At 44.5% G+C, this 14,852-nt stretch overlaps 1 protein-coding gene across 1 annotated transcript in view; it reads left to right on the top strand.

Annotated features, from left to right (window-relative positions):
• Positions 1-14,852, top strand: part of itfg1 (integrin alpha FG-GAP repeat containing 1) — a gene marked incomplete at its 5' end in the record, with an annotated part of 115,661 nt that overhangs the window by 82,411 nt on the left and 18,398 nt on the right. The window contains 2 exons of the mRNA XM_079217363.1: positions 5,249-5,292; positions 6,995-7,073. Of these exons, the coding sequence (XP_079073489.1) occupies positions 5,249-5,292; positions 6,995-7,073 (123 nt within the window). The remainder of the gene's footprint in view (positions 1-5,248; positions 5,293-6,994; positions 7,074-14,852) is intronic.

The raw sequence follows: 14,852 nt of genomic DNA, 5'->3' as shown, positions 1-14,852 counted from the left end.
GATTGCTTCAAATTACACCGAGCAACTCATTCATATTTGATGTCAACACATCAGCCCCGAACAGCACCTCAAATGTCACGAAATGCGTTCATTCAAACCCGGCTGGCTTCACCAGCTAATGTTGTTGTACAGAATATTAGAAATAGAGAGACTAACTCTGCATTAAATACATGACCATCCACTTGAGGAGTCCGGGACATGCACGCGTAGATGGGTTTCAAGAAGTAGTTTCTTGAAATCCAGTAAGAGTAATACCACTGAAGCTCTCTCCACCAATGAGTTTGTTCTTACTGGTGAGAAATGACCTGGTTTCTTGTGTCCCAGGTCACAAACTGGCAGCACAGAGTGAGAGCACGGAGCCCTGTGCAACCCTCTTAAAACCCACTGTTCACGAAACGCTGCTCACTGGCTGGCTCATTGTCAATATGATGAAAGCTCACACACACACACACACACACAATACGCACAATACGCAGACCGGTTCATCCTCCACTATATTAGGTTAGTCCTGCGAAGAAGCTGCCATCAGTCTTAATATTATAGTAGAAAATAGTGTGTTTGTGTGTGTGTGTGTGTGTGTGTGTGTGTGTGTGTGTGATGGATAGCTAGAGATCTATTCCAGGGGTCTTGTCTTGGCCATAGAGGAGCTGTTATGTACTTGTTACATGTCAACCAGAGGTTGAAGTATGGACCAAGCGGCATCACAGAAGAAGCACTAAATTTAGTGTAGCAAAAGACACACACACACACACACACACACGCCCACCCCGACACAGACTCTTCTACCTCCTGAAGCGACGGCGTGCCCACTGAGTTGTGAAGGACTTCTGCATTCATGCAGTTTATGTCTATCTTTTTCTCCCTCTTTCTCTTTATACATCAGTGACTCCTTGTCATGAAATTCTTATTGCAGCACGTCCCCTCTCACGGACTGGATGTGTTAATTTCTAGTTGCATTCGAGAGTTTTCAGTGGATGTGTGAAGACCTCTGACTGAAAGTGCTCAGACTTTATTGTGTGTTTTGATTTTGTGTTCGACAGGAAACAAAACGGAGAGAAAAGGTTTGACACGAGGCCAGGCTGCTTTGACAGTGTTATATCCACTGGTGCCAAGTGCGTTTTAGCTTAATTACATCCACAGGTCCCTCAAATGTGACGTTTTGTTTCCCATCACTCAAACTCAGGTCGCCACACACATGAATAATTGACAGGAAACACCTCAGTCCCCCAGGGAGATTTCTGTCGCACCGTGCATTTGTATTCAAGCTGCGCGACGCTGTTTCCTCCTCTAGGTCCTTTCATGCACCACCATCATCGTCTTTCATCTCTCTCTTTGAGGATGCATTTCACATCAGCCTGACTCGGGATGTATTTTTAAGGTTGCTGCCTGATTAACACTGACAATGACACAAGTTCACAGATTGTGTTGCTTTCAGCCAACAGAGATGCAGAAACTTTGAGAAGGGCATTTTTTGCTCACTTCAAGTTTCTTGACTGACCTGTTGCGACCAGGCGGTGACCTCCACTTCTGAAAAATGGCGCCAATGTCAGTGCCTTCAACTTGCAGTCTTTCTAATGGCCAGCAGGCAAGGGGGGGACTCGACTGGTTGTAACAAAAAGAAGTCTGATTGTATGGATTGTCTATGAGAAAATGACTCTCTTTCTCACTTGGTTTATTACTCAAGTCTTCTTCAATACAGCATGATGTTCATTTAGTAAATGATGGTCCATTTAGAGTCAAATAGAGAACAAGCAGTGTATGCTTTAGGGCGGGGCTACCTTGTGATTGACAGGTGGCTACCAGAGCCAACGTCAGTCCAAATATGGTCACTTCTGCTTACTGGCTGCAAAATACAAAGCAAAATATGCCGAAGGTCAAAACGCCGAACTCGAGGCTTCAAAACGGCAGTCGACAAACCAACGGGTGACGTCACGGCAACTACGTCCACTTACAACATACAGTGTATGGTTGCCATGCATGCATAAAGAGTGAATGCAAACTTTGAGTCCCACCACAGTCTTGTGTCTTTCGTCCCATGTCCTCGGCCCCAATAATCACAAATAAACTGACTTCAAACGACGGTCTAATCCCAGTCCGTTATTGATTTACAGTGTCGGTCACAGTGATGCCTGCGGCCTGACCCCGAACTGCAACTCAAACAGGCAATGAATAATCCGATCCCGGCGACATATTGATCATCGGCGTCCTTCGTAGATGACTTTGGTTCAAAAGCCTGTGATGTGTTGATGTGGGGTTTGCTCAGAAGTGACGAGCAGTATAAATACACACAGGGCTGTTTCTTTGGTGCACTGGTCACTCGGCAGCTTTTGATCTTTTAAATTATACAATAACCTCGTGATTCTATTTAACTCACTTCTTTTGCAATACAATAGCCAGAAACAGCCTTGGGCTTTGGGCACCAACTGCAGTCACTTAAGAGGGTTGAGATTTCTCTCAAACATACCACAGTGAGTGAATGTAAAAAGCACATTTCTGAAGTTTTTAGAGTCTCATTAACCGATGAATGGTCTGTGGTCACTGTGGGCTTACTTTGATATGCTTGACTTGAAAAACATTGTGTAGCCCTGTTGCTGACAGTTTTCTTGAATACCTATCGCTGAACACACTTTGAAACGCAGCGTTAAGCGACAACAACAAAGGCCTCGATAAGAAACCTGAGCGTGTTTTCCCAGATGAAATTAAGCTGAAACCTGTTTATCAAGGATGTTAAGTAGCAGCCGATACGCGGTGTGGTCGGTTAGGGTCGAGGAGCAAATGTTTGCCTTTGATGGGAGCTCCATCTGAATTCTGCTTCAGGCATATAATTAAAAAGCTTGTGTACTTCAAAGAGGCCAATGTGCCCTTGCCACTCGTATGCCATTTGTTTTCAAATCAAAGCTTAGTCAAAAAAAGTAAAGTAAAAAAATGACATCCTTTTGTGTGTTTACATACACAAATTGACGGCAGAATGCAGAGACGATTGGGAATAAATTAAAAAAAAGGCCCTGGAAGTATCTTATTAACATGTAATAACATTAACCTTTTGACCTGATGATGGGGCAAGTTATCGCAGCATGCACTAAATTTCGTGGCGATCCACCAAAAACTACAAATGTTAACCTGATGGTGGCATGAAAGGTTGTCACCAAAGTAAGATGGATTCTTCCTTTGGGGACCAAATTTGATGGCAATTCATCCAATATTTGTTGAGATATTTCAGTCTGGACTAAAGTGGTGGACCAACAAAATGGCCAAATAAAAGAAAAAGGGAACTGGAGGTTGATTGTTATATATTGTGCCCGCCAAAGAGAACGTTTGTAGCATATTAAATTGCTCCCTTTGCTTCACAAGGTGCGCAAGTAGAAAAACAGAGTGGGTTGTGTGTGTGGAAACACTCGAAATAGAAGTGTATTTGCTCCGTTCTGCAACACTCCAGAAGTGTTTAATGAAACACTGTCTGGTGGTGGTGTGGGCTGCCCTTTAGACCCACTTTATTCAGGCCATTCATTAATGCTAAATGGATGGCCTGCACACTTCTATAAATATCCCAAATAGTGCAGGAGAATGAATCGGGTAACCAGTGAACGGTGAACATGGAGGAAAACACAACGAGTGGGCCACGGACGATGACTGTGACAGGGGACCTTGTGTCAGGGTCACCTGTCGATGCTCCGTATTAGAAAACCCATTTCAAAGAGCCTTTACATCACTGATGAAATAATGACCGTGCCTACTTTATTGTAAAGGTTTGTGATTAACATGTTTGTGGCAAATTAGTGGCGAACAATCCGATAGCGAGGCTTCATCCTCCCACGAGTGAGTCTGGGGCTCTGTGATGTTCCCTTTGAATGGGTGCATTGAGTTTGGCTGCTGTTCAGCACAGCACCGGGTGCCGACCTAATTAACGGAGTATTGGGCTTCAGCGTGACTCCATCAGGCAAATCAAGGCAACCTAGACCCAGGACCCCATTAGTATGCTAATAAAGTCACTTCTCTAATGACTGATTAGCAATTCAGCGGATTTTGTCCTCGCTCCGCTTGTACACACAAATAAGCGAAATGCTCTCTTAGCATGCACGTCTCTGCGCACACGCGCCGTTAATAGCATGCACATTTATTTATTTTTAATGCGTCTCATCGCAGGCAATTTATTTATACCCATCCCGCCCCCACCCCCATTTCTTTGGTTGTCCATCTTGTCTACGTTCACCTAGCACACAGAAAACACGATTTGATTAAGGGGAATGTAATGTGAATGTGAGGAACGCTTAAGCACGGTTAATATGAATTTGTTTTTCTTCGTCTCAACTGTGGAACTCGAGTCGTTGTGTGAAAAAAGTTTGTTTCCCTGTGTGCCAGTTGGCCCTGCTGATGATATGATATATGATATGAACTTTATTCGTCAGCTGGTGCTGAAATTTGTCTTGCGACCCAGCAGCCGTTGCATGTTTAAACAGAAAACATGAATTACACACATTGACATGACACATTGAAACACAACAAATTTACATACATGGGTACAGATAGTCGAGAGCACATTGTCCACCACTCCGCCTATCTCCGGTTTAGCATCAAAGTCGATTGATGGACAAAAGACTTTTTTAGTCTAACCTTCTTGAAAAGTGGTACCTCGTATCTCCTTCCTGAGGGCAATAACCTGTATTCACTATACAAAACACGATTAGTGTTTGAGGTGATGTTTTTTGCCAACCTCAGCATGCTGTTGTCATACGTGGAAGCATACAGCTCCTGAAGTGGTTGTCCAACAATCTTTGAACAAATGTTTAGTTGTTGTAACATTTGTGACTTTAGGGCTACAGACAGACATCCATACCAGGTGGTACTGCAGTACTGAAGAACACTCATAATGACAGAAGTGAAAAACAAAAGAAGAATCCTTCTACTGGCACCAAAAGATCGTAGACGGCGAAGGAAATAGATTCTTTGTTTGTTTTCTTACACACTGATTCGATCTGATCTTTCCATGAAAGAAGGTGGTCTATTGCTACTCCTAGGTATGTGTATGAACATACCTGATCGATCTGTTCACTATGAATAGTAATAGGAGATTTGCATATCTCCAGTGGTGTACCAAAAACAATCTCTTCTGTCTTTTTTGTGTTTATGATGAGAGCGTTGTTATCACTCCATTCATGGATGCATGTTGATACAGCGGCTCCACTGCGCTGTTGGACATGTAAGACACGCTGAGCAACATGTCTAACTCTGGCCTCTCTGTCCTCCCCAGTGCTCAGCGGCCTCTGCTTCAACGACTGTCCAGAAGATGTCAAGGTAAGAAATCTGTCTTTGTTCGTGCACTGTTCCAATACCAGCATAGTAAAAAAATGTAAAGTTGTTTCTTAACTGTCTGATCACTGACCAGCTGTCTCTCTCTGGGTGTATTATCTTCCTATGCAAACATTTTTACCGTCCTCCAGAGTTTTTAATCAACAATGCTTCAGCAATGACAGAGAGACTTGTGCTGGAATATCCTGACTGCTGGCCAAACTTTGAGTCTATAGGGAGGAGGACCTCTATATTCAGGAAATTAGGGAAGGGGATTTGAATTGGTGATGTGTTTTTGAGCTCTCAGGCAGAATAAGTTTATATCCTTACAGGCAGCCGGAAAAATGTAAAACACTAAAATAAATGAGGTTTGTGTGATAAAATTGCCCTTGATGTCCACCTTTCCAAACCCCTCCTCAAATTCTTAATGGCGACAAACAACAGACCTTCCTAATACATGTCAGTAGGCTTACTGCAGTATCCTTGTTGTTGGCCACCGCTGCGGTAGTGGGCCAATCACACGTCTCATTAAATCGAAGAACGCCTGCGATGATTGACTGCGAGAAAAACCATACAAAAAGGATTGATTGCAGGTATCAATTGACTGAGAGATGTAACTTGGCGCTGGTGTTTTCCGGTCGATACGTTCAAGGAATCGAGTAAAGATGCCCAGCCCGACCAAAGCTGGATTGCCTCCGACCTGCGTCCAACTCTAGCCGGTCATAATGGAGGGATGGCTTAATCACATTGAACCATACAGATAGACCCTCATGACACAGAGACCCACTCCACCGCGTCGGTCTGAATGGGGTATACAGTGTGGCATGGAAAACATAAGCTCTTACACCACTATGAACTTTTGGAGTGAAACATGGCCATCGATTTATGGAGCAGGTGGCTTCCAGACCCTTTTATTTATCCCAAAGAGGCGGTGTCATGATGATCATGTGTAGGTGGACAGAGAAGTCTGACAGAAACACAGCAGCATCTCTCCTTATATAACCTTTCACCAGTGGAAAGCCCTTCGCAAAACACATTAGCGTTGACATCGACAAGAGGCTGCTGGTATTAGAGTTGTTTTGGTTTTCTGTCTGTCTGCTCTTCCACCCGCTTGTTGTCTAACTGAAAGGTACGATGAATGCATTAGACGGGTGGCGCTCGCGGCTGTTTCTCCTCCTCTCCTCTGCCATCCATCACCCCTCTATCTTTTCATTTCTCTCTCCCGCTCCTCTTCTTCTTAGTCACACCTCTCGTCGCCTTTCTTCGAGCCCACTGGTCTGCTCCGCCGTGGCTCTCTCATCTCTCTCTCTTTCTTTGTTTTTGTCCCCCTTCCCTTTTTTGTATTCCTTCCTCACCGGTGTGTACGTTTGCGCGTAAAGCGAGGGATGGCTCGGCACTTCTCATTCATTAGTCGCCGTCCTTTTATGATGAAGGGGTGAGACAAGCCCTCTGCACACTCCTTATACGCTAAGTCAGACATTCACCACACCACCTAGTAAAAATAAAACAGAGAAACTGCGAAGGTCACTGTGGTAACATGTCTTTCTGCCCACTCTCTCTCTCTCTTGTCTTTCTGTACTTCTCTTTCACCCCTCCCTGCCGGTTTCCCCCTGTCCTCTTTTGCCCTCCCTGACAGATGGCTAATGGGAAAAGAAAGTGTCAATATGTCAGTTTTTTCACGAGTGTTTGCGTGCGTGTTTTTTTGCAGCCTTTTGGTGTTAACCAGCCGGGTCCCTATGTCATGTACACCACAACGGACTCCAACGGCAACCTGAAGAACGCCTCAGGTAAGGACTTAATATTCATTACAATGCGATATATATATACATACAGCTCTGCATGTAGGCCGGTCGGTCCACAAAAATGTCCCCACCCGTTGGTTTCTGCCCAAGGTGGCTGAAATTTGGCATGGAGGTCAAGTGTGTGTGGGTGTGAAGCTGTGTGTTTGTGTTCATGCCTATTGGCAATGCGGGGTGTCGCTGTGAGAGTGTTCTATAACCAGGCGGCAGCCTATATTTCTGAAAAGTGAAGCCAATGTCAAAGTGTCTTCAACTTGCATTTTCTCTCACAGCCATCAGGGGGCGACTCCTCTGGTTGCAAAAAGACTGTATAGAAGTCTATGAGAAAATGACTTCTCGCTTGATTTCCCAGTAAACATTGTAAACATGAGTTTGGCGTCGCCTCTCTACGTCACTCCTCAGCAGTGCACATATGGTCACTTCACCTTTCGCAGTGTTCCTTTTTCATGATTGATACTTAAGCCTCGCCCTCTTCCATAACTTGTGAACCATTTCTCAGAGAGACTTGTGGGAGAATTTCCAGATGCATTTATTTTTGTGAACATGTCACTGGCTGAGCTTTTTTAAATCCACGTCAGATTTATTAATATCTTAACCACCTAACAATGACAGCTGTCCTTAGTCTAGCTGAACACAACAGCGTTTGTTTTGAAGGATTTTGATAAAACAGAGAATGAGAAGAAGGGGGCATATTGATTTTATTTGCTTTTCTTCCTCCCTTTTTTCATAAAAGAGAAAACAGCCTTTATGCCTCAAAGGCTGAAGCAGAATGGGCAGCAAAACTCCTTCAGGTTGTAACTGAAGGAGAATAAATCAATTTGTGTTCTGTACTGGCATCCAAAAGGTACTACGCCGAAGTTTTGATCACAAATCCCTGTCCTTTCACATGATTAGTGACAAGTATTTCCTTAACGTCAGCGGGGGACGCTGACGTTAAGGAAATACTACTCATGGTGGTACCCTTGAGTGAGATGGCGTAACTTGCAGCTTCCCTGGGTCTCTGTAAGGGGGGACAAATTCCTGCAATCCTGGAGCTGACGAACACTCTACTACTCTTCTACGTCAGACAGATGTATGTACAGAGGGAGAAACGGATGCATAGAAAGATGTGACAAGACATTGAGGACAGCGATGCTGTGCCGTATTAGCCAAAGCTAACCTAATTGACGTTACATCGGAGGAAGGATACAGAGCCGGTTGAGGACAAGATGCACTGACAGCCTGGGGTCAGGGATATATATAGTTAGTGTGTGTGCGTGCGTGATGCCACTTTGTCAGATTTCATTGTTTCATTTATCTGTTGGTACAGTTGGAGTCTATACATATTAAAAGAAAAGAGTAGACAGTCCAACATCATTGTTATTTCACGTCTATGAGCTCACGGCGACAAAACCCTGCTGAATCTAATCTCCCAATGACAGACTTTTCAGTTAGGTGCTCTGCGTCTGAGCACAGAGAAATAACACCGAGCACGGCAAAATGTTGACCACAGCCGACCCGTATTTAGTTGTCCTAAACGTGTCGAAACCCACCGCTTCATTCCCCCTCTACACACACTCTGCTCTGGTTTACATTATGAAGTCAAACGGGCAGAGAAAGAGTGGCGAGGCAGGGAGAGCAGGTGGATGGAGAGGGGAGGATGGGGGGGAAGCGATCACCACCTGCACCCACGCCCACTGCAGAGAAGATGGAGTCATGCAGAATCACACTGAATGCGCAGGCGATTTTTTAAATCATACTCAAGTGAGATGCTGAAAAAGATCCAATAATATTTGTGTATTTTTGTTTTTTGTTTCATCAATTGTATATAAAAAAGAAACATCACCAGTTATTCATGTAGGGTTTACAGTTACACTTGTTTTGCAGTCCTGCATGGTCAAAGGTATGTGGACACATTGCATTATCTGTTGACTAAACCATGTATTACCCTCCACTTTTTTGGGAGGCTTTCTTTTTTTAGCCTGGCTGCAGCCAAGAGACCATTTCTGAGGTTTGCCGGCAGTCAGCGTTCTAATCTCATCCCAGAGGTGTTGGATGTGGCTGAGGTCAGGGCTGTGCTCAGGCCTGTCAAGTTTCTCTTTCCATGCCCTCTAATTGCTATTTTCATTATAAGTCTGTAGTATTATAAGATATAGGATAACAGCCTGGTGTGGTGACTTGTCCGTATAGTTGAAAACACAGATTGCTCCTTTGGTACAGCCTGTTTAGGAATTTATGGGGGTTAAAAAATATGTGTGTCCCCCAAACAATATCTGAGTAGTTAATTTGAGTTCCCTCTAGTAAACATATCTCTGGGGCTTTTATTGTGAAATGTAAGAACGGAAGGAGTAGATCTGGTATGCGCTGCCTTTGTCAGGGTTCAAAGGAGTAATAAAGTTTGTCTTCTTGGTTTGGACCACGGAGCCTCCGATATTCATGAAATACTTTTTGAGGAGTTTGAGCCTCATGTAAAAAAAAAAAGACGTTTTGAATATGCCCAATGGAACAACGTGGTTGGTTGATGTCTTTTATTCGATGCGAAAGCTCAGAAAAATACCTCGTTCTGAAAAAACAAACGTGGTCTTTGTGAAAGTACCCCCGTTCCGTGTGTGAAGTCCTTAACCCTCTGGTGGAAGATTCAAGGTCTCCCAGAACAGGCTGAACTGTTGTAAGCATTCATTCCTGCCTTTGTTCATTAAAATTCCCAACACTAACAGGTCTTGCAGGATGTTGGCCATGGGGATTGTGTGAAATGTCGGCATTGTCAGAAGGTGTGTGTGTGTGTGTGTGCAAACTGTGACATGGAGGCTCTGTGTTGTTGCACGTTTGTATCCACTGCGGTACTGCAGGACGCAGTCCAGAACAGATTTCCCTCCAGGGACAATTCACAGCATATCTTATCGTATCTATCTTATACCTATGCACCAAATGACAAATGTAAAAAACTAAAACGATACACGACAGTGTGAAAGTGCTCGCTCGTACTGATGAAGCTACAGAGAATCCTCACCTGAATGAAACAGACTGTGGATGTGGAACTCTGGAAACCAAATTACTGCCGACAAAACAAGACTTTGAAGCAGGACATTCATGTTTGATGCAACTCAAAGACGCCACACACAAAGATTTTGAATAAAGCGCTACTTCATGCGAGAAGAAGAGATGGCCTTGATATTATGTCCACTCAAAATCTCTTTCTGGAAAAGGTCTCCCAGTGTCTGTCTCCCCAGACGGTGCCTTTTATGTTCCTGCTGTTCAGAAAGCAGAATCCCATTTATTTAATATTATAATATCCTAGCGTATTACAGTCTGCCCATCATAACTTCAGCTTATTTTTTCCCACTGTGTGTTTGACTGGAGTGCACGGAGAGAGGAGGAGTAGCCAAAGGCTTTGCCGGCGCAACTCCCCAGACCCCTCATTTAACAGCAGCAAAGTGCTGCCAGGGAGGGAGGCGTGTGTGTGTGTGTGTGTGTGTGTGTGTGTGTGTGTGTGTGTGTGTGTGTGTGTGTGTGTGTGTGTGTGTGTGTGTGGTGTGTGTGTGTGTGTGTGTGTGTGTGTTTTAAAGTGTATTTATTCTGTAGCTTGTAGCTCGGCGAACAGCCAGCGAGGCTGCCAGAGATGAGCAACGATGGGGTGCACACACACACACACACAATGTCTGGGCCTCTCCACTGGGGCCCAACGATCTTCACTTACCCTTCACCCCCTAAAAGAGAGAGAGAGAGTGGAGAGGAAAGGATACAGAGATTGTAATATGCTGAGAGATGGAGAGCAGGGCTTGATAAGGCACAGTATTATGAATGGAATTACTGTAGAACAAGGATGGGAGGAAGGAAAGAAAAGGAGAGAAAGAAAATAAAGAATAACGGAATTGGGTCGGAAGATGTCAGGGGCTGGTGTGATGCAGAGAGGAGATGGAGCAGAAGCAATCTCAATCTGGTCAGACACACACACACACACACATGTAGTTAATACTGTATATATGTACTGTATGCACACTGTGATAATACCACCCTCTTATCTGGCACATAAAGGTCAACAGCAACTCGTTTTCTGTGTGTGTAGAGCATCCATATAGTATGGTGTACGTGCACACTGCGTCTGTCCATGTACTTTTTCATAAGCTTGCGCACAATCTGCAGCCTGTGTCCACATGTTTTCTGCAAGTGTGCGCCATTCTCTGACATCTGTCTCTTGACCTTGTGTGTGTGTGTGTGTGTGTGTGTGTGTGTGTGTGTGTGTGTGTGTGTGTGTGTGTGTGTGTGTGTGTGTGTGTGTGTGTGTGTGTGTGTGTGCCAGGCAGCGGTGTGCCATGCCCCTTACTAAGCAGGTTGGATGGATGAGTATGGGCTGTGATACGACAACCCCACACCTCATTATCAAGTAACTCCTGCTGAGAGAGAGAGAGAGAGAGAGAGAGAGAGAGAGAGAGAGAGAGAGAGAGAGAGAGAGAGAGAGAGAGAGAGAGAGAGAGAGAGAGAGAGAGAGAGAGAGAGAGAGAGAGAGAGAGAGAGAGAGAGAGAGAGAGAGAGAGAGAGGCGGGGTGGTGGAGATGAATAGTTATTCATTAACAACCTTTTTATTACTCCCTCACTACACCACAGCAAAAAAAACACCGTTCTGCGTTGCCCTCTGGGTTGCAGGTCACACAGGTTCATCCATTTATCTTTAGTCGGAGGGGGAACGATGTTACAAGTAACTTTTCAGGGGGACGGTCATTATCAAAGTGCAGATCTCCGCCAGGTGTGTCTGCAACGAGCACTGCTGTATTGTGCGATTGAATAAATACAACCCACGATTGGCTCACCCCCTCCGTGTCGACACTACCGTCCTCTAATGCGTCATGAAACACACTTCGTTCAAAGCAGAGTCGTTGTATGCAGGCGATCGGCTCAAAGTCATCGCAAAAGACGACTGTCGACTGTATAGTATCAGACGCGTCGTCAAAATCCTGTCAGAAAACAAAATCTAACTCGTGAGTCAGCAGGCAGTCAATGTCAGTGTAAAACGGACTATAAGAGGTGTTTTTTGAGAGTGTGAGTCACCGCAACCGCGAAATGTCCTGGAGCATGCGGCCACAACTGGGCTCCCAAAATATCGTGTGTTTGCAACTGCAGAATGGGAGATTAGCTGTGGACTCACACTCGCTCACCGTTTGTAAGTTTAGTGTGGCATTGAAGACATCAAAATATGTTAAGAGTTTGTGTTCAAATGGTTTCATGTCGGAAGTGGTGAATACTTCCTACTGTAGCTTATGATATGTACTTGTGAAAGTCCAAATATCATCTAGTTCTTTTTTTTTTTTACTGGTATGGCCATTTCTGCTTCCTGAAGACAAACAGATGTGTTTACTTGTGTTGTAGATTACTGGCTAATGGCCTTATAGTATCACAACAGCAATCAGCAGTCTGCACAGTTTTTCTGGGAAAGTGTGGCGCACACTTATTTTACAGCTTATCAAAGTACTGAAAGCCACTCTTACATTCGTCTGTTGTAGAGCAGTGAGATAAAACAATGCTTGCTCACACAATTTTCCTCAAAGAAGCTGATGTTGTTTTCTCTTGAGGAACTGTGGTTTGTCAAAATTAGAGAGTTTTTTTCTTATTGTTACATAAATATGCTCCAGCTATTGTCATTGCCACCAGCCCGCCATTACATTAGCTTCTTTTAACCTTAACCCATCATATTTGGCTGTTACTGCCACCGAGCTGCAAATTGAAATAGATGAAATAACCACCAGCCGGCATAAAGAGAGAATCGTCACAAGTCCAGAGTGGTTGGTTGGCGTCTACGGCGCCGAAGATTATAATGCACAGAGGAGAAAGGAAGAGGGGGAGAGGACATTTGACAGAACGTCCAAAACAGAAAAGAGTGAGCGTTCATGAGGAGGAGAATTATAACAGGCCCAGATCAATGTGGAGCTCTCTGCAGACCGTCCAATTAGGCTAATGAGTTCAGGGGATTAGCAACGGCACACACACGCACACACACACACACAATCATTGTACATGCACAACCTTTCAAAACAACACATGTAAACCTGCAGCAACTCATCATCCACAAACATATGTATCATTCCTTAACCTTTCAGACATTTAGGAGATCCAAAACAACTCGGATGCATATTCAAATGGTTCGCGCTGAGCTGTGTTGACCTGTACATTCACTCCAAAGCCGTTCAAGCTGCTTCTTTTTTTTATTTTTATGCCGCATCATGCTGTTGCCTCACGCAGTATCATAAAAGTCAGCTTATTGCGCAATACGTTCTACATGGTCCTCAGCCGACGGTGTATCCTTTTGTTTGTGAGTTCAACAGTGAGCATTACACTATTTTCAAAACCCCGGTATTTGGAAGATGGAATCGGAAACGCACAGGGAGGATCCCCAATGTGGGGTGGGTGGATGAGAGGAATGGGGTCGGGGGGGCGGGAGAAAGGGGAGAAAATGAGAGCGCTCAGGGGGCCGAGAGCTCGGAGCAGAGCTGCAGAGAAAAGGGGGGAAAGGAGCGAAAATCCAGGGTGGGACCGAAGATAGGAGATGGGGGGAGAAGAACGCACAGAGGAGGGGAGGAAATATTGGTGTGGAAGGAAAAAAAATTGACTGGAGAAGTAACCCTCCATGGAGACTCTGAATTACTATTGATCTGGCATAGCATGCTTTTTCTCATCCCTGTTTTTCACTCCTTTGCCTCCGTTCCTCATTTTCTTTTCTCCCCACCTTCTCTCACTTTTAACTCTTTTCTCCTCCTCCGCCTCTTTTCTCCGCTCAGCCTGTAACTCTCTCTCTTCTCTCTCTCTTTCTACATAGAATGTCAAGAGATTTTGTATTATTATTTGTTCTCTTCTCATCGGTTGATCAATCGACCTTCGACGATCCTCGCATTGAAAATGCATGTATGTAATGAAATGCATGTGTTAACGTTCGTTGTAGCTTTTCACAGACTCTTCGTCTTGCTTGCTGTCTCTAAAGGTTCCACAGAATAGTAGTATAAATGCTTCTGAGATGCACAATGACAAGGTCATCTCTTGTATGAGGAGCTCATTACGCTCTAAATGCTCTCTGATAAAACTTAGCTTTTTTTCTTTTTCCATTTCTGAAAGCGTTCTAAACTTGTAGAGTTTTTTCCTCCCTTTCTATTCTTATTATCTTCTATTGTTCTGTACTTTAAGTTGTTGCTGCACTGTTATCTCTTATCCAGATATGAAAACTAAAGAGATGTATGACATCACGTCATGGACCATGGACAGAACATTTGATGAAACTTAATTTGTAGAGAACCGGCTATTTCTATTTCATTATTAGTAAGGTAGTAAGGTAGGTATCAGCTAGGCTGATGAGGGCTGTCCTAAGGTATCTCACTCACTCACTCACTCACACACACACACACACACACACACACACACACACACACACACACACACACACACACACACACACACACACACACTTTGAGTGTCATTTCGATCGTCGTCTGGGCGCAGGTGTCAACATGCTTCTGAGCTGTAGTATTTAAGAGGCAAGGCTGTGTGTTGATAAGGCCAGAACGACTATAAAGCCCTCCTGGTCCTTCAGCGTATCAACCCACGGCCATGGGAGAAATGCAAGCTCTTTCTCTCTCACACACACACACACACACACACACACACGCGCGCACACACACACGCGCACACACACACACACACACACACACACACGCACTTGATTCTCCTCACGAATCAGTGTCCAGATCTTGACACCATTGTATGGACACTGAAGGGGTCTCTCTCCAGACGAGGCGGTGTGTGTGT

The sequence above is a fragment of the Taurulus bubalis genome (genome assembly GCF_910589615.1).
Source record: "Taurulus bubalis genome assembly, chromosome: 4".
In the NCBI taxonomy this organism is placed as follows: domain Eukaryota; kingdom Metazoa; phylum Chordata; class Actinopteri; order Perciformes; family Cottidae; genus Taurulus; species Taurulus bubalis.
The sequence above is the reverse complement of the archived record's forward strand: the minus strand, read 5'-3'. Positions and strand labels throughout refer to the sequence as shown.